We start from the raw sequence: 18,358 nt of genomic DNA, 5'->3' as shown, positions 1-18,358 counted from the left end.
TTTTTTAAAACCTAGATTAGTCAGCAGGACATAAAGAAGCCCAGATCAAGCAAAAGTCTTAACCTCCAACCATGCTGAAATGCAGAAAACAAGACTCCAAGCCTCATCCTGAGTCTTGTCCCTGTCTTCCATGGAAACGAAAAACATTCAATTTTTGGCATAATTGGCCAACCTGATATTTGCAATGCCTCTAACTTTTCTATTAAAAGCAATGCTAGTCTGAACTGTAATCCATGAAAAATACTACCTTTTTACTTTTTTCATAGATTGTCTGGTCAGGAGGGGGGTCAAAACAACAGTCTGCAGAAAGTCATATGTCTCCACATTAATCCACACAAGGAAGTGTCTGTTTCACTTATTTCCAAATGAGGAATGTTTTCTTTAGAGAGGTAGCAAATTGATTTTCCCCACATGGAGCATGGGATATCTCATTTCCAAAACAAAACTCTCAGAAATGGCTACACAAGTCCTCTCTTTCTCTGTGTGGGTTAGAAAGCAGCGTGAATCCTTAGTGTTCCCTGCAAGGTTGTTTGCTACTGTACTCCAGAGTTCCCAGGTCAGGTCTGGCATGTTCAGGTATAAAGAAAGGAATAAACAAGTATTTGCATTTAGAAAAAGTCTAGTAAAAATAGTTTTAATATTCAAATCGGTTTATGTGCAGCTTGAGTAAGCAAGAGGTGTGTGTTTGTGAAGAGGTGGTGTGACCTTCAGAGCTCAATGAGAGCTTTAGTTGTTGGTAGGTGCTCATCACTGACTTCCATAGGTCTCCTGTAGAGAGTTTCCCCAAATTCAGATGATACTGTTGTTTCCTAAACAAAGGTCTGGGTTTTTTAGTGTAGTCGGATCTTTTGATTTATTTTCTGGCCACTTTAATTTCTGACCCTTTAATGCAATACTAGGTTGGTTGCAACTTGCTTCTCTTCACCAGCTCCCTCAGTGCACTTGGGCAATAAACGTCCCAGGGCCTCCTTCTTGGACCCTGTTTCCAGGAGGCAGAAGCTTTTAAATAAACTTTGAGGGGTGAAAGGAAAATAAATGAAATGTAAGAGCCTGAACTCAGGATGCAGAAAAGGGAATGAGGTGAAGGAGAGAAAACAAAGAGATGGAGGCGATGAGGAAATCAAAGAAGCAGCTGGGACTCCAGAACAGTATGTCAGATTAACTAACCTTTGAACAGTTTTTGAGACCATGCTTAAGTTTAGCAATATGCTTTTCTTAACTTTCAGATATTGCAGAATGCCAGAAGCCCCCTAGAGGGGTAAGTGTTAAAACCATTAAAACTGTTAACTTTCTATTCATTACATTTTAAAAGGTGCAACATATAAGCGTGTTTTTCAGCCAAGAGCTAACTTTTGCCAGGCTGTTTTAGGGGTGTCCTCAGCAACCAGCTATTTGCCACCTGCTAGCAGGCATGGTCAGTTCATGGATTTTCTGGAGATCTGGGACCATTCTTCTCACCTTGACTTTGATGACCAGGCATCTCCGTATGCCACCTCCAGCTTCTGTTTGGCACCTGAATCATGAGTAGCTCTGTGATCTGACACATCCTGCCATTTCCACCTGCCTACGAGGGAAAGTCTCCTAGTCTGTTCTGTTATCTACTGATGGTTTTGCAGCTTTGGGCCAAGCATTCTGGTATCGCAGCTTTTGTGTGTCTGTGTGAAAACTGGAAGATGTATGAAGGACTGGAACAGAGCAAAAGGATTCTGTGAGGTGTCCTACAGGAAGGAGAGGCTGTTGAAGCATTTAGCAGGTGTGCTGCACCTTGCCTCATGTGAGCACACTTCTCTTCTAAACCTAGCACCACAGTACATCCCTGTTTATTAACTTCTTGCACCTTCCAGTGCTCCACCTTAATCCTGGCTTTGTGATGACCTCACTCTGGTGCACTCATACCTCTCTTGTTTAGAGCTCACCTGACTCTGTAAGCCCACCCTAAATGTAGACCCAGATTTTCCACTGGCCCTTCTTTACTGATGGCTCTGGACATTTTTACAAGCTCAATTGTTTTGTTTGTGTTGTCGTACGCTTGCAGTTGGCAAAAATGCTGTTGTTCCTTCCTTTTCCCTCATCTTTCCACAGGACAGAAACATGATCACAAAAACAACAGGCAGGCAGAATCTGGTTGGCAGTGTAAGTTTTAAGTGCATTAGCAATGCTGAGCAGCTATCCTGGTACATTCCTCAGCAAAATATGGCAATGGCCGTCCTTCCCTTTTCTTCTTCTTTTTTCTTTTTTCTCCCTCTTTTGAAGTGTTTCTGAGAACCTGGAGCACCAGCAAGGCAGAATCAAAAGTCGTATCAGGAAATAGTTATGCAGATCAGAGAGGCCTGGAAAAGGCAAGAACTTTGATCATGGGCATTACAATTGCTTAGATGTTTTCTAGAGTAAGTAATGTGGAGCAAGCAAGAAAAAGGTACATGTTTTAGGCATGAGTACAGTACTGTTTACTTACATGGTTTGTTGAGCAGCCAACAAGGTCCAAGGTTATTTTGGACTCAGCGTGAGTAAGTGATCCAGGTATGACAAATGAGGTAATGCATTCCAAGCTCATTAAAAACTCTTGGCCACACCACTGATTTTGACAAAGTGCCAACATAGCTTGACCTCAGCTGTGTGAAGGCCACTATTTTTTTTAACACCCTCCCTATAACAACACAGCTTTTACATCAGCCAAAATATGTGCATCTAGAGAACAATGTTATGGGGGGGGGTTAACTTATTGGACTTCCAATGATAATCCAACTCCTAAAAAAAGAGATAATTCTACTGTAACTAACCTGCTGAAGTCAGGTACCCCAAAACCACAGCCATTGTCTCTTGACTTATTTGTGCATCTAGGGGTGTACATAGTACATTGCATTCTCGTCATGGACAGGTCTCAAGTGAAGCTGATGCGATGACAGGGAGGTGGTAAGTCCAGCCATCACTTCCCCTTCCTGGGGATGCAGGTAAAGAAGGTGGCTGGTAGAGGTGCTGTCTTGTGGTGGCCTATGCTTTTCCACCATATGTAGTGTTTAATTATGGCAGACCTCAGCGGCTCAGGTTCTTGGGTACTTCTCTTTCCCCTGCGTAGAACTTGCCATCCTTGGGTTTAACCCAGAGCTGGGAGTTGTACTAGGCAGCAAGGCTTGGAAATACTCCTGTTTCCCGTGTCCTGCTGAGCAGACAGTGTCCCTGAAGGTTGAGCAGCTGAGGGTGGTAGTGACAGGAGAGCAGTGGCCACAAGCTTGTGAATTTTCTGAGTGAGTGGGCAGTGTAGCCATCTCCTTTCTCACCTTCTGGCCCTCTCCTGATCACCACAATATCCAGGCTTATGAGAGTGCTGGAGGGGAAATGTAATTTCTGAGCAATGATGCTGTTTCATGGCTTCATGAACAGAGAGGACCTCTAGCTTCAAGGAAGCATCTAGCTGGTCTGAGCAGCATTCACCCTGAGCTCCTTTCTTTTCCGTGTGGCTCTCCTACTTTGTGGGTCAGAGTCTGCTACTGAGCTTATCTCCAACACCTGGTCTTTAATTCTCTGCTGCAGGTGCCTCTGGATTGTCCTCGTTCGATTCAAACATGGAGGGGAAGAAAACATTCCTGTCTCTGGGCAGATTCCTATAAATAATTTTCTTTTCCCTGAGAATTCACAATGAAGATGGAAATAAGATGTATTCCAGAATGGGAAGAGTTGTTAAGATATGGTCGTCATCGTGGCTTCTGTAACTCTTGATATTCATGACATAGCCATTTCACATGCTTTCACTTAATCAGGAGCACAAGACTTTTAGCACCAAGTAGTAGTCAGCTGAAAACCAAAGTCCACACCACATGCATACTTATTAATAATCACACCTTTTGTTCTTTACAGTCACAAATGCTTGCATTTGAATTAGATCTTCGTTCATCTTGGATTCTTGCTTGATTCCTTGTGAAACCCCATGTTACAGCCTCAGCATCCTCTGCAGTAGCAGGCAGTTGCAAGTGGTGGTGGTTGCATTACGGGGCCAGCCAGATTGGTAGGCTCTGAGGGACAGGTCTGTTTAAATGACACAGCTGGATCTGCTGCTCAGGGAAACAAGCAACATGCTGATATAAAACTGGCGTCCAAGGAGTGCTGAAATGATCCCTCTGAACTCCTGTTGACGGGTAAAGGTAACAGGCACAATGGTGACATGTGTGGGAAAGATAACCAGCCCAAGGTGGGACGCACGCCCTCGTGCTCCTCCAGCTCTCCAAACATGACGAGTGTTACCTTGTGCTGTGTGCATTTTGCAGCTGGCTGTGTTTTACCTGGTCATACCAGAAATGTGTACCAGGACTCAGCAGGTGAAGTGGCTTTCCCTGCTGGGCTCTAGATTGCTATCGCACCTACAGATTTTGCAGGGAAGATAATTTCTTGTGTGCTGCCATTTTCTAAATGAACTTGCCCTTTGTGATGACTAGCAAGTTTGGGATGAACTGTAATCTCAAGAAGAGGCTCCTTGAGTCAGCAACACACAGGCATGTGTGGACTTCAAGTGAATGAATGTCCTTTGGCTTCCAGAGGTCTGAACTCAAAGGTTTGGGCCATTTGTATTGTACTGGGTGTACGTCTCTGCTGACAGCCCTTCCGTGCCTGCCTGCCTTGAACAGCAGCAGCTCTGCTCTCCCGGGGCGTTGTCACCTGCAGATTACAGGCATGGGGGTGTTGTGGTTTGCATCCCAAACCTCGAACGTACAGGGCACCTATGCTGTGCTAATATTGATCCTTTGAATCACACCTAAGTAGAGGCAAAAAAAGTTCTCAGCAGACCATCCAGGGTCCCAGTGTATATTTCAGTAGCTGAGTTTTCCCCTCTACCAGGTATGTCAGGAAGCAGAAAGAAAGGAAAAAAACCCACAAATTGCAAAAGCAAACATCAAATGCACAGAAAAGAAACTATTTAAACTGGTAATATGTCATACCTCTCATTCTCCTGTTTCAGGCACTTGGACTAAAGAGGTGGGCAAATAAATGCAAACTTTTTTTCTGTATTTATTCATTCAATTTTTTAGTTTAATTTGCTTTGCTTATGTTCTCACCTTCCAGGAATGTACAAGTTATCAGGTCTCACTGCCACAAATGCTTTCAGAAAATGAATTTGAAAGGCGTATGCACAAACATGTGAAGAAATTGAATTGTTTCAGATATTCTCAGGTAGTCATGCCAGAAGCCCTTCTCCACCAGAAAGCAGAAGAAGACATGGGATATTCATTGAGCTGTCCAGTACATACTGAACATCCAATGTCATCTGGAAAGCTGACTGGGTGTCAGCTGAATGTGTGTAAAATTGCTTTAAAATAATTATGAATAACAAATTCAAGAAGTCTGCAGTGTGCTCATGAATATGTCATAAATGAAACAAAAAATGAAAAAAATTAAAACAAGTATGTGACTTGTAAATTATTCCTTTGGTCCTAGTCATATTTCCTAGCTCAACAGAACAAAATGGGTATAGCTGAAATATAAATAATCTTCAAATAATGCATTTATTTATAATGATTTAGGGAGCAAATGTTAATGGCTTTGTTTCAAGTGTGACTGGAACTATTTCAAATGTTTCCTTTTACAGAGTAGATACTAGAGGCAAGGACCTTCTCTTCTGGTATTAATTCCTATTGCTGCTTTTTTGTTAATTGTGCATCTGATCTGGAATGGCTTAAAGTGATTTAAAGTTGTACCATAGGGCGTGTGGGATGGTCCTCGTGTGCGCAGCAGACAGACCTTCCCGGCTGCAGGTCCTGAGCCACGGGGAGAATGCAAATACCCAATTTCGTTGTGGGTTTGTGCCAGTTCTGCCGTGGAAGGCTCCAATTCAAACAGTGTTTATATGCAAGCTCAATATACCTGGAATTTAGGAACAAATACCTTCTTGCTTTTAAAGCTTTTAGCAAAGCATTAGGAGTGCTTTATAGTGTGATACAAAGTACAGTGCCAAAACTCAGGATAACAAGTATGTTTGGAAAACATTGAGCCTTGAACTACTAGTTTCTTTATTTAAAAAAAAAAAAAAAAAAAAGAAAGAAAGAAAAAGTAATTCACATGCAAGTGCATTTGATCCTAGCTGAACCACATCTCTCTCCGGCCGTTGGTTGGACCGGGTCAGGGGATCCATTCATTTGAAGGTTAATGTTTTAACACATGTGCCAGGCTATTTCTATTTTCTTCAGTACCTCTTTAAAGAAGGTGTGTCTGCTGGGGCTGACCATGGTCCATAATCTGTCCATCTCATCCAGGTTGTGCAAAAAAAAGCAGGCATCAGAAAGACATTAAAGGCAGAGGGATGAGCGGGGTTTATAAATAAGGCAGGGTGGCGTGGCCAGGGCTGGCAGTCTGGCAGCCGGCGCTGGAGTCCTCGGAGCTCATCCCACGCTCCCGCCGAGTCGCTCATCTCTGTTTATATGAGTAATGGAGCGGCTGGGGGAGGGGATTTGTAAGCACGGAGCAAATACTCTTAGTGTTCATTTTGTGTAAGACTGACATCCACACCAAGTCGAGACTTCCAGCGACGTAGTGTGCAGTCACATGCTGTAGCATTCATGAGTACAGATATAAATCAGGCAGATGTTTGTCGACTGGAATGGGTAATAATTTCTTTCTCTCTTTGTTTGATTTTGCATGTTAGCCTCAGATGACAATTTCAGAATTGCTTTCTGCAGTACTTTTCAATAAGCAGAATGTGCTTCACTGGAGATAGATGGAGATATTTTTATAGGGAGATAAACATATTTTTATATAGACACAAATATGGACTTACACACATATGCACATGCATATATATATATGTATGTATATATATATTTTCCATGTGCCAGTGCTGGGGGAAGAAAAAGGATGTGTCTTTTGGACTTTTGGTTTTAAACCCATGGTTCTTCTTTTTCTCTGAACAGACCAAATATGACACTGTTACTCAAACTATAAAATCAAATTAGCACCCTTTATTGTGTTTGCAAACTAATTAAAATGTAAAATGTCCTGAAACCACTGGCTTACTGTGTGACAAATGTAAGATTAGAAACAATTAGAAGGCACTCAAGAGGTTTGTGGTGTTTAGATTTCTGACATTGTTCTAATCATCCCTTTAAGTAATGAAAACAATGGTTACCTAGAAATTAAAGGTTTAAAGGAAATTATCTTCTTCGGTACAGTCATTAGTTAATGGTTGTTTATCATTTTAAATGTTGCCATAGTAGTCGGAGGCTGATTTTTAAATCTGAAAGCAGGCAGGACACGTAATAATGAGCAAACATCTGCTTCATCTGTTATTTCTATATGTGATCATAATTTATATTGTAATACCACTATTGAAAGATGAGTCTGATATTTTTTATGATGATCCATATCCAATTCTATGTATGGCTCAGCACAGTTAGGATTTAGTCACTGTGTTATTTCAGAGCTGTTTTATCTTAAGAATTGGACAAAACTGAAAGTGATTCATGTTAATTTATATGTGTGGTATGTAACCCTTATGAAACAATCAATCACTTATTTCAGTACTTGTCAACTTCCAGAACTAGTTGTTAAGGGGTTTTTTGATCCATTTCAGGACTCGGGGGTGATTTTTTTTTTTTTTAACTTTTTTAGAAGAACTTTCACAAGAATGACAGGATATATAAACATTTCTTGGAGCTGTAAGGAATTTCAATATTTCAGAACATTTCCAAAACCAGATGTTTCCCAAAGTTGGAAATAGCAGTTAGTACTCTTACATGAAGATTAGAAATAATAAATGCAGCAGCCTGATTAATGCAAAATTGCCTATTAATATTCTATTTTGTTCTTTTTTGTACCATGGAGAAATATTTGTGCTTTCTCTCTGAGTCCTTTGGAGACCAGTGTTTGACTTTATATTAATTAGTTATGTGAAAGTAGAATAGATTAGCCTTGGGGGATATTCTATAGAAATGTATAGTGTGTCAAGATGTAACCCATGGAGGATGGGAATCTCATAATAAGCATTTACTGTAGACAGATGTGTACATTTCTGTGACTGATTGTAGAGGAATTATTTATTATGCTTTCAGCTGTTAAGAATCCAGTATAAGACAATGTGCTCAAATTGTTCTCCATTAATTTTCAGCGCCAAATCTTAAAGGCAGACCGCGCAAAAAGAAGCCTTGCCCACAGAGAAGAGATTCATTAAATGGCATTAAGGATTCCAACAATAATTCTGAAAGCAAAGCTGTTGCCAAGGTAAATCACTTAATAATACTCTTTTCAGTACGCTCTCCTTTTTTTAGGTACAGCCCTGCCTTTGTTTCCCAGCATGCTGTTTCAAGTTTAGAATGTAACTTATTTTCTAGGGGAGGTAAATGTAATTTTTTTCAATAGTTTTATTCTTCACTTTAAATCATGTCTGTGTTCAAAGTTACCAGCAACTATAATCACCTAACAACCTAATGCTATCAGCTTTTTGGTAACTGGTAGTGCTTAAGCTTTCTTGGCATCTAGTGTTGATTTTCACATTCTGTGACACACAAACATAGTTTGTGACAGTATCTCTGAATTAAAAATAAACCTGGGAGCAGCTCACCCTGTTACAATGTACTTCTAAATATAAGTTTGAAGATAAACAGACTATGAAACAAGAGCCGCTTCAGTAATGGTTTCTAAGAAGCACACACAAACGACATTACTCTGATGTTAAGATCTCAACTTTTTTTAATTAAAAAAAAAGAAGAGAAAGGCAGAAGTTCAGTACGAAAGCTTAAAAAAAAAATCTGGGCTGTTTCTTTAATGCTTAGTGCTGAGCTGCATGTTCCATGGTTTGTTGAATAGTGCAGACTTTTACAGAGTCTTCTGTATGTGCTGCAGTGCTTAGCCCATACTGCAAGTAAAAACTGGATCGATTTGTGTTTATAGACTTAATCTTTTAGATATTTATGGGTTTGTATCTTTTCCTTAAAATATTTTAAAATGGAGTTTCTGTAGTGTAATTTACATGCTATTTTCTATGTTGTCTGTGTGGTTTAAAATAGGAATTTGGTTTTCTCTTTTAAAAAAAAGCAGCACAAATGGCTCCTTTCAAGATGATTTAATTTGAAACTGTAAGATGCAAAGATGGAAAATTACTTAGAGCAATACTTGTAGATTTTTATCTGAGGCAGAACTTTGTCACTGTGATACTTTTGAGCTAAACAACTAAACAGGTTTGCATAGACTGAATTTTTAGGCCAACTCCTCCCATATCCATTGTTTCAATAAATTAGATGGATGTGTATCTGAAAAACGCTTCCATTGCTGTGACCATCTCTTTAGGAAATACGGTGAATCTATAGATCCATTTGCGTTGGTATTGTTGTATGCAGTGAATGTCCTGGGAGATTAGGAGGTTAAAGAGGTCAAGTGGAAGTGTTCTGCTCTCAGTTTCTCATAGGAAGGCAAATTAAATTCCACCTCCTCCTCCTCCCTAGGAGTTCAGTTAAAATTGTGCCTTCTGTTGATGACGATAAAAGAGGCTGAAGTTCATGATGAAGCTCTCCCCTTAAGTCACTGTTTCTCTTCTTTTTGTATCCTATTGTGCTCAGTTGGAGACTGTACTATCGTATTAGACAGGCATGGTAAAAGACGATGGAGCCTGGTGTGTTGAGTTGCAAGGTCCTGCTGGATACTGTAGAATTTGCCTATATGTTTTTGCTCTGTGGAAGAACGTGCAAAATCCACAATGTGAAAATGTCTCAATTTGCCTCAATTCCCTCTTTCCCCAAGCCATTTTTCGTGTTAAAATACTACCAGCAAACTGCAGCATGGACCGTGTTGTCAAAGCACCCCAGACAGAGTAGCATGAGTAGTTCTGCCTCTTCAGCACCTGATATATAGGTATTAGAAAATTAAAAACAACAGTAACACTTCATACCAAATTGTTTATCCTCTCTGTTTATATTTGGGTTCACCCTACTAGTCAAATGGGAGGATATTTCAGATAAGAAGTAATTCCGTCTATTTATCTAGTCATACTGTGCTCATCATTGTGCAGATATTAATAGCATTAATTATCTTGGCCAGCTTAATTTCATTATAAATAATAGACATGCTCATGATATAATGTCCTTGCATGTAGTTACACTGACTTCACTGTGGCTCTTCACATCAATCTGTCTCAGGGCTGTGGATATACTTTGATAAGAGGAGGACAGTGAATCAGAATCCCTCTACATCAGAGGTATTGCACTTTGTACAGACCCTGCCTGTGGGTTTCAGGGAAAGGAGGGGAAGTGTATTTGGGCAAGGGGGGAATGGACATCCTCTCATTGTTGGGAACAGTTGGGGTGTTAAGTCATCATCTTAGGCTTCACGTTGGGCTTCACTATCGCTTTTCCTCCTCTGTCTGTGCTCCATCTCCAACTAATGCTGACAATGGATCCATGGAGAGCAAGGTTGAACACTGCTAGTGTAAACAGGACAAATCCACTTGTGTCAGATGCTGCAACATTTTGGCAGTGGTCCTGGCTGTATTCCTGTTCCAGCTAAAATCCCTTTTGACCAGAAGTTATGCTGCTTTCATCCTCAGATCATGGCCCCCAGTATCTGACAGCAGCTTCATTTCTTCAGGTGGCAGGGCGGTGGCTCCAGCGGAGACGCGGTGACTGTACAGTTTGGGTCGGGAAGTGGCAGAAGTATTCTGAAGACTGGGGTTTTGAGCATATCAAGACCAACACAAGCCACATGGTTGTAATGACTTGCTGCATGTCATGTTCTGAGCTGCCAATGACTAGAACGCTTTGTATCTTCTTACAACTTAGTTCTTATTAGGCATGTTTACCTTGAACCATCAGCAGATCATTTTGTAGGCTTTTACTGTTACCTGACACAGAAGAGCATTTGGTTGGGTAGGAGCAGCTCTGAGTGAATTCCAGTGTAGGTGGCTTATTAAAAATAAAGCAATAGTGGGACAGACAACATGGTCCTGAACCTGCAGGTGCTGCTAGGGGAAATGGGTCTTTCGTGTACCACTTCTTGGTTTTGATCCCCTTGCTGGTCACTTCATCCATTTTAGTACCTCCTGGGGAAGATCCCAGGGGAGTTCCCTCCCAGGCTGGGAATGTAAAAATCACAAAAATACGAGGCCATCTACTGAGGCGGGATCCGTTCTCCTGGAGAGGCATATATCAAGCTCTTCTCTCCAGACACTTCTGGGACTCGGGAGACTTTCATACTTCACGTGTCATCAGTGCTGGACAGGCTTTGGGACTTGCAGGCTCCAGCGTGACCCTCATCATACCTGCTTCATGCTCCCAAAGAGCATTCCCATTCAAAGTGTGCAGAATTGCACTGTGAGGCTTTTTAAAACTGGCTGATCTGACCATTTCAAAGAGCTGACAGGATTAACTTGTTAAACACGGAAATTGTCCCCAAATGCATCTACTCATTACATCTCCTAGTGCTAATGCTGAAGTAAATCTCTCACTTCATTTCTACAGCAAGATCTGGGAAATTAGTTTAAAAGTTGCCAGGATATGCTTTTCCTGTGGCCACAGGTGGCCTGGCATGCTCTCAGACCTGGAGATTTATTCCGAGCACCTCAGCCATTATCTGATTGAAACTTTAAAATGCAGGTCTGTAGTGGTCTGTGTTGTGTGTGACCTCTGGCAGGAGAAGACAAACACGGGTGTACCCATGAGCGTTCACCATGGATCATACGCCTCTGATGGAACACACATCAGGAGGTGGTCAGATGTTTACAGAGCCCATCTCAGTACACCCCCAGCTTATCCACACTGCGGTGCTGGGTTGCCTGTCAGGGCCTTAGCCCTCATTTTCATTTTGGAGGTGTTACACACACTGAGGCTACAGAGAAAGAGCTTTAACTCCTCCTATGGAAGCTGAACTCTCGCTTTATAATGGAGCCATTCAGGCTCTCTGAGCAGACCAGAAAAGAGAGCAGAGCCAAGCAGAGCTCTGCATTCAGGACCTTCCTCCAGATCTTTGCCCTCTAGGAAGATTCAAACTCATGTTTTGCGAGAGAAGGGCAGTTTGTGGTGCCTGGTGCAATCTGGCATTGCTTTCACTGACTTTGATACGTTTATGCTGGATTTACACCGATGTTACCCAAAATGGCATTTCACCCTTTTGGTTCTCATTAATCATTGGTCATGACATTCATCCACATCTCCTGTCAGACAGTGGGGAGGTTCCAAAAGTGAGGCTCTTGCCTTGAATGCTGAGTGCATGAAGCATTGCAGTGTTCGTCAAAGCTTCGTTGAACCTGACACTGCTTGGAGTCCATCCTTGCGTTTTGGCACCTTCAAGTTCCACTAGCTCCATTGAGTTTTGGATGAAACCCAGGATCTTTACAGAAGTTTAATCAATGAGCATATCTGTACTAATAGGCAAAGCATGGTGTCTTGTGCCATAGGAAGACAACATCTCTTTGAGTCATCCAGCCAGAGAATATTGAGCCGTACAGTGGACATACTTCAGCAGCAAGTGATCAAGAAAAATCCCACAGGAAGTCCATTTCCCAGTCCGTGCTGCATTGCCCGGGAAGAGTGAGTCTGTACCCTGCAGTGTCCAACATGGAGATTTTCAGCAGCATTGATTACCTTGGAGAACTGTGGCCACTTCTCCCCTCTGGTTAGGAGCTAGCATTGCTTTGTCCAACATCTGTGGAAAACTGTGGAGGCAGCTAACCTTAAGTCAGTGCTTTCTGCAAAGTTAATACCCTGGAGGAGTATAAAAGAAAAGATTTTGCTTTTCCTGAGCCGGAAACACAGGGTAGCTTTATTGAGATAAAATAAGCATATCATAGTCTTCCCAGTGATACGTTTGTTGTTTGTTTACAAGCACTTACATAATGCTCTTCATAGCACTTACATCCAAAATTTGAAGTACCCAGGAAGCACCTGGTTTAGAAGTGAGGAGAAGTCAATGTCTTACTTGACCAAGAGCTCCTGCCTTCCTGTTCAGCGAGATACCCTGCTCCCCTCTGCTATCCTCCTAAAATACCAAATACTGCCTCTTACAGTCTCTCTGCTCCCTCTGGGAGCACAAAGGACATGTCCTGGATGGGGTATGGAGCTGCCAGAAGGCTCCTCACAGCACTCAAAAGCCTTGGAGGGACAGTGCAAATTGAAAATACGTGTAACTGCCTCCACTACCTTGTATTAGAGGACTTGCAGTATTTCACTAGAAATGTACTGATCCCGTCTTGGTCATGGAGAGCTTTTAAACTCTTTGCAAGGTTCGTTTGCAAGGTTCTGCTCTTTTGTTTTTTGTATACATAAATTACGGGAATGCTCAAGTTGTAATTTGCTTGATTCAATGAGAGGATTATCTTCAGGAGGACTGCAGGATTAAGCTGGTCTCACTGGATATTTTTCCCCATGTTTGAATACTGATGAGAAGTGGTTCCAATTTGTTGACTTTGTGACTGGCACACGTCTGCCGGGGAGGCCAGTGGGAGACCTGGAGCTCTGGGACTCGTGTGCATTGGGGCTGCCAGTGTCTACCAGGAAAGGCTCTGGCTACCAGCCTCTTCCTTCTGCTAAATACTTAGAGTTGTGCTTAAGTTTAAGCAGATGCTCAAACTCACTTGACTTAAGTCCATGCTACAGCATAACCTCCACTCCTGTGTGCTGAGAGCTCTGCCTGGGTAAGGCTTGCCAAGGTTTGCGTCTATTTTGGTGGGCCAAAAGAGAGAAAAATGTGTCATTTCAGAGCTGACTGCTGAGCGTTCCTGGAAGGGGCTGAGCACCCTCAGCTCCCAGGGTTGTGTACGGGAGTTGACAATGCTGAGTGTCAATCCTAGAACGAAGGTTATTATTAGACTTGCTAATGGCAAGTGTATGTGAGAGATGGGAGCTGTCTGTGACATAGCAATGTATAGTCATAAAAATGCAGATCTGGAGAGCATTACCAATGGGTTATAATGATTTAAAGATGTGGCTATTTAAAAATGTTGTGACTAAGATTCAGAACAAGACATTTAGCTCTATAAATAGCTTCCTTTGTTTCCCCTCAAACACAGTTGCATGGTTTGGCCTTCATTTTTTCAACAATCCATTCTGCTAGGAGAGGATATTTATTTCTTAAGTGAAAATTAAAGATTACCCAGATCTGATATGACATCTTTTCTTTTCCCAGGTAAAATGTGAGGCTAAGTCAGCTTTGCCCAAACCCAAGAGTAACAACAGCAACTGTAAAAAAGGCTCAAGTGAGGATAAATCAAAGATTGCCGTAGGTGAAGAATGCAGAGCTGATGAGCAGGCTTTCCTTGTGGCTCTTTATAAATATATGAAAGAAAGGAAAACACCAATTGAACGAATACCCTATTTAGGTTTTAAGCAGAGTAAGTATCCTTTTTCTCACTTTCTTGTTGACATTTTAGAATGGTTTGGCTTCTCTGGAGAAAGCATTTGCACATGAAGCCTATTTTAAATCCTTATGGATGGGGGGACCATGTTTATATCTACACATTTTCCAGTCCAGGCATTTCACTGTCTTATGCCTAGATTTGCATCTCTTCCTTCTGGGGTAGTTGCTGCCAGATATTTATAGGTTTAAATCCGCTGATTATGACTAGAAATAGGCATGTTGAAAACTCTCTAGTTTTCTGTTTTGTAAATCTGCAGCGTCTGTAATGCCTTTCTTCTGAGTTAATAATATGACGTATCTTTATTGTGCCCAGATGTTCTTTATGAAAGGACAAATATTAAAGGAAGACATTTAAAGGTGGTCAAGAAAGGCACAAAAGGGATCGTATTTTTAAGCCCCAAAATGTGTTTATAGTTAATAAATTACTGACTTCGGAGAATATAAAACCAGACTGTATCTGTTTAATACAGAATGCAATGTTTAGAATTGCTTTGGCATGTACAGTTTGTAGTGCCACAATCTGTAAAGCAATTGTAGGTGGAGAAGATACAGTTGTAACTAAATTTTACATAAATATTGCAGCGCAATGTAGATCTTTCAGAGTTTCCAACAAAAGCTGTAAATGGTGGTATTTTTCCTCCTTATCTATAAATTGAATGATACTTTATTTCCTTAAAGGGAAAACTCCATGGATTGAAATATTATTTACTCTAATTTATCTCCCAGATTAAAACCATGTGTTATTTTGATGAAGAATGTCAAACCTGTATGTTTTACATAACAATTTACATACCTAATAGCAATTGGCACTGATTGCAACAGGCCTCCAGCAGCCATTATAAACTTATATAACTCCAAATGATTACAGTGTTTGTCTGAAAACTGGCTGCTTGAAATGGAAGTAAAATTAATGTACTATGAACAGCTTCGTTGCATTATGCATTGATTCAGATTAAATCTAGGCCTAAGCAAAGCTCTTGATAGCTTTGAAACAGTACAAGATTCAATGAGGCTTTCAGAACGTTTTGTGTTGAAGAGAGGATTTACCCCCCCCGCCATTTTATTCTGCATTTCTTCAAGCATGGGGACAGAGTGGGCTTGAAAGACAAGCTAAAGTATTATTTCTAAAATTTCCCACTGGGGGTAGAGCCCTCTGCTAACATTTAGCTGAAATAAACTGAAAGTTGCCTGACATTCATTATAAATTAGGGGCCTGATCCGGCAAATACTTAAATGCCAAGAGTAAGTATGCTGAGAAGAGTAGAAATGTTTGCAGGATGGGACTGTGTATTTGTCCAGCAAGACTTGTGCAAACATTGCCAATATAAATAGGTTAGTGGGAAGAAGCAGTGTGTACACTACAACAGAGCATCCCCCCCATGGAGGAGGAGATCCTCACCTCTGTGGTCCACAGCGTTATTGCTGAGTCTAGCCTGAAGTATTTGTAGTATGTCTATGGAGGATCACTATTTGCTGGTGGAATAGTGCGTACACCCTTCATAGAGCTAAGACATCAATTTTTCTTCTAGCAATTAAAATAAGATAAAAATTAAAATAAAATAAAAATAAATACATGAAATAAAGTGAGACATCAGCAGCAAGTGGTGGCCCCATGGAACAGTGGGCCAGGATGAAAAGCGTGTGAGAGGGGACGAGTTCTGCAAGAAGCATCTCCCAACACATCTTTTGAATTGAGTTGCCTCTGTTCCTCCGACCCCACAGCTGTGGTCAAGACACAACCACCCATACCATAATTATTATGGTAATTCTCATTTGTGCTCCCTCTGGGTTCATTCACACAGGACCTGTTAGAGCACAGCTTATTGTTTATTGATTATGGAGGCCATTATCTGAGCTGCAGTAAATATTGGATATTGTTGTTTAATCAATAGGCTTTCTCTGTGAGCCAGTATGTGGCTCATGCTTGCTTGCTAATGAAATCAGTATTAAACAAACAATTAAAAGCAACATTCTTCCCAATAAGTAATTTTTGTTATCAAAGTTATGGAAACATGCTAAGTCATTATACTGTGCCTCTTATCAGCAAAGTCAAATGAGCCCATTACCTTTGTCTCAGTGTATTTTTCCAGTCCTGTTAAGGAATCTAAGTGTGTTCTCTTATATGTGATTAAAAATATATATAGTATGGGCTAATATTTACTCTTCAGATTATGTAAATACCTCTTTGGAAAATGTTTCACAGGAGCTTTTTCAGGGGCTGTGAGCTTTTTTTCTCTATTTTTCTTTTTTTAAAACTGTTTAATTTACATTTCTTTGAAATATGTTGGTTAATGCAATGCTTATCTAAATACTTATTGTCCCTCTAACAGTTAACCTTTGGACTATGTTTCAAGCTGCTCAAAAACTGGGAGGATATGAAACAGTAAGTGTTTAAGTAACTTAAATGAAATAATTGTGCAATCTAACTTTTCCCTGTTAGAAAAAAAATGTAAAAGCAAACAATCATTTGCTGCATTTTAGGCTAGCTGTACACATTGTGGGTTTATTGGACCATTTTTGGAAACGGTCCCAATTAGTTCCAGGTTTGGCAAAATTGTAAACTTGTCGTAAAAACTACAAGTGGAAAACATATGTAACTCTTCCCTGTCAAGGAAATTAGTTGGGTCTGTAATTTTTTCCCATGTTGAGAAAGGGCTATTATTGTACAACAAGCCAAGATTGCATAAAAGAAATTTCACTTGGCAACATCCCTGACATCTGTTCATGTCTAATATGGGAAATGTATTAAAGGCTTTCAAAAGTAATCAGCATTGTCCATTAAGGAATAGTATGCTGCAGTATCTTCTCTTATTCCAAGTGTAAAAGATCTTTATTAGACAAGGGTCAGTACCACATAAACAGGAAGTTATCAAAGTAATTCAGAAAAGTCTCTGACACTTTTTATCAGCTAACCATATCTGACAAGAGCAGTTTATTTTTAGCTCACAGGAAAATTTGATGGCCATGGATTTTACAGCATGTATTTTGAACCAATAAAATATTAGAGCAACAAACTTAGATTAAAATCTTGAAATGAGAAGAAAGAGCTGCATTAATATGGCACATTGAGATGACATCTGTAATAAAAACCAATTGACATAGGAAGATGTCGTCATTGGAAATATTTCTTTGCACACAATGATCAGATTAAGTTGTTCAGTTCCTGCCGCAGTTGGATGAAAGAAATTATTTTTGCTTTGTTTACGAAGTAATCTGGGACATATCTGTGCTGTAGAGAAATTACAAGAAGAAATGACTATCAAGAAACTGAAAGTCATTTGAACCAAAATACAAAACTCACTGTTTTCCTTCCATACAATAAAGCATATTGTTCTGCAAATCAGCAACCTGAGTTGATCAGCATGGGTGTGGCTGGGATTTTGTGAAACATGATCTAACATTCTTAACAAAAATATATGCTTGATTTGGCTTTTATTGTTCCTCTATCTTTCATTAATCAGCACATACCATGCTTATGTACAGGGGTGTGTGTAGGTGTGCTCATGGGTATATATGAATGAATAGCTACCATAGATCGTTACAGCAATTATGAGCCAACAGTAATTGCCGTAAGTTGTAAAGTGCAATGAAAATGAGGCCTAAAATCTTGAACTTGATCCAGAGCACCAGGGAAGGCCGGAAGGGAGATTGAAAGGAGAGTGGCGTGTTCAGTGCTCAGGGAGGCAGGAGATTTTCACAGCAACATTTCATATCTACTTGAAGGGACTGAGTATAGAAACAGAGATGCCAAAGTGGTGCCTTGCTGGAGAGAGCTGAGTTTTAGTGCCAGAATGAGAGGGAGAGGGATGGATTTAGAGATGCTGGAGAAGGTGAACCTCTGTGCCTGGGGCAGAGCAGGAATAGAATGGTGAGTTTGTGAACACAAGACCAGAGAGCCAGGTCTACCAACAGTAGCAGAAACGTGAGAGGATCAGAGGAGAAGGATCACGTACATGAGAATGTCATCCAGAGTAGCACCAGTCTACCCTTGTCTCAAAGCCCCTGTCCTTTTCTCAGTGACAGATGTTCTGTGTTG

At 40.8% G+C, this 18,358-nt stretch overlaps 1 protein-coding gene across 3 annotated transcripts in view; it reads left to right on the top strand.

The window, feature by feature from the left end:
* Positions 1–18,358, top strand: part of ARID5B (AT-rich interaction domain 5B) — a 119,129-nt gene that overhangs the window by 75,428 nt on the left and 25,343 nt on the right. For 2 of the 3 annotated variants that reach the window (XM_074874336.1, XM_074874335.1), the window contains 3 exons: positions 8,090–8,202; positions 14,092–14,296; positions 16,653–16,705. In XM_074874336.1, coding sequence (XP_074730437.1) covers positions 8,090–8,202; positions 14,092–14,296; positions 16,653–16,705 — 371 coding nt within the window. The remainder of the gene's footprint in view (positions 1–8,089; positions 8,203–14,091; positions 14,297–16,652; positions 16,706–18,358) is intronic. The other variant, XM_074874337.1, reaches the window with a different exon arrangement.

Source organism: Strix uralensis, chromosome 7 (genome assembly GCF_047716275.1).
Source record: "Strix uralensis isolate ZFMK-TIS-50842 chromosome 7, bStrUra1, whole genome shotgun sequence".
NCBI lineage: Eukaryota > Metazoa > Chordata > Aves > Strigiformes > Strigidae > Strix > Strix uralensis.
Note: the sequence above shows the minus strand (reverse complement) of the source record. Positions and strands in the feature narration are given on the sequence as shown.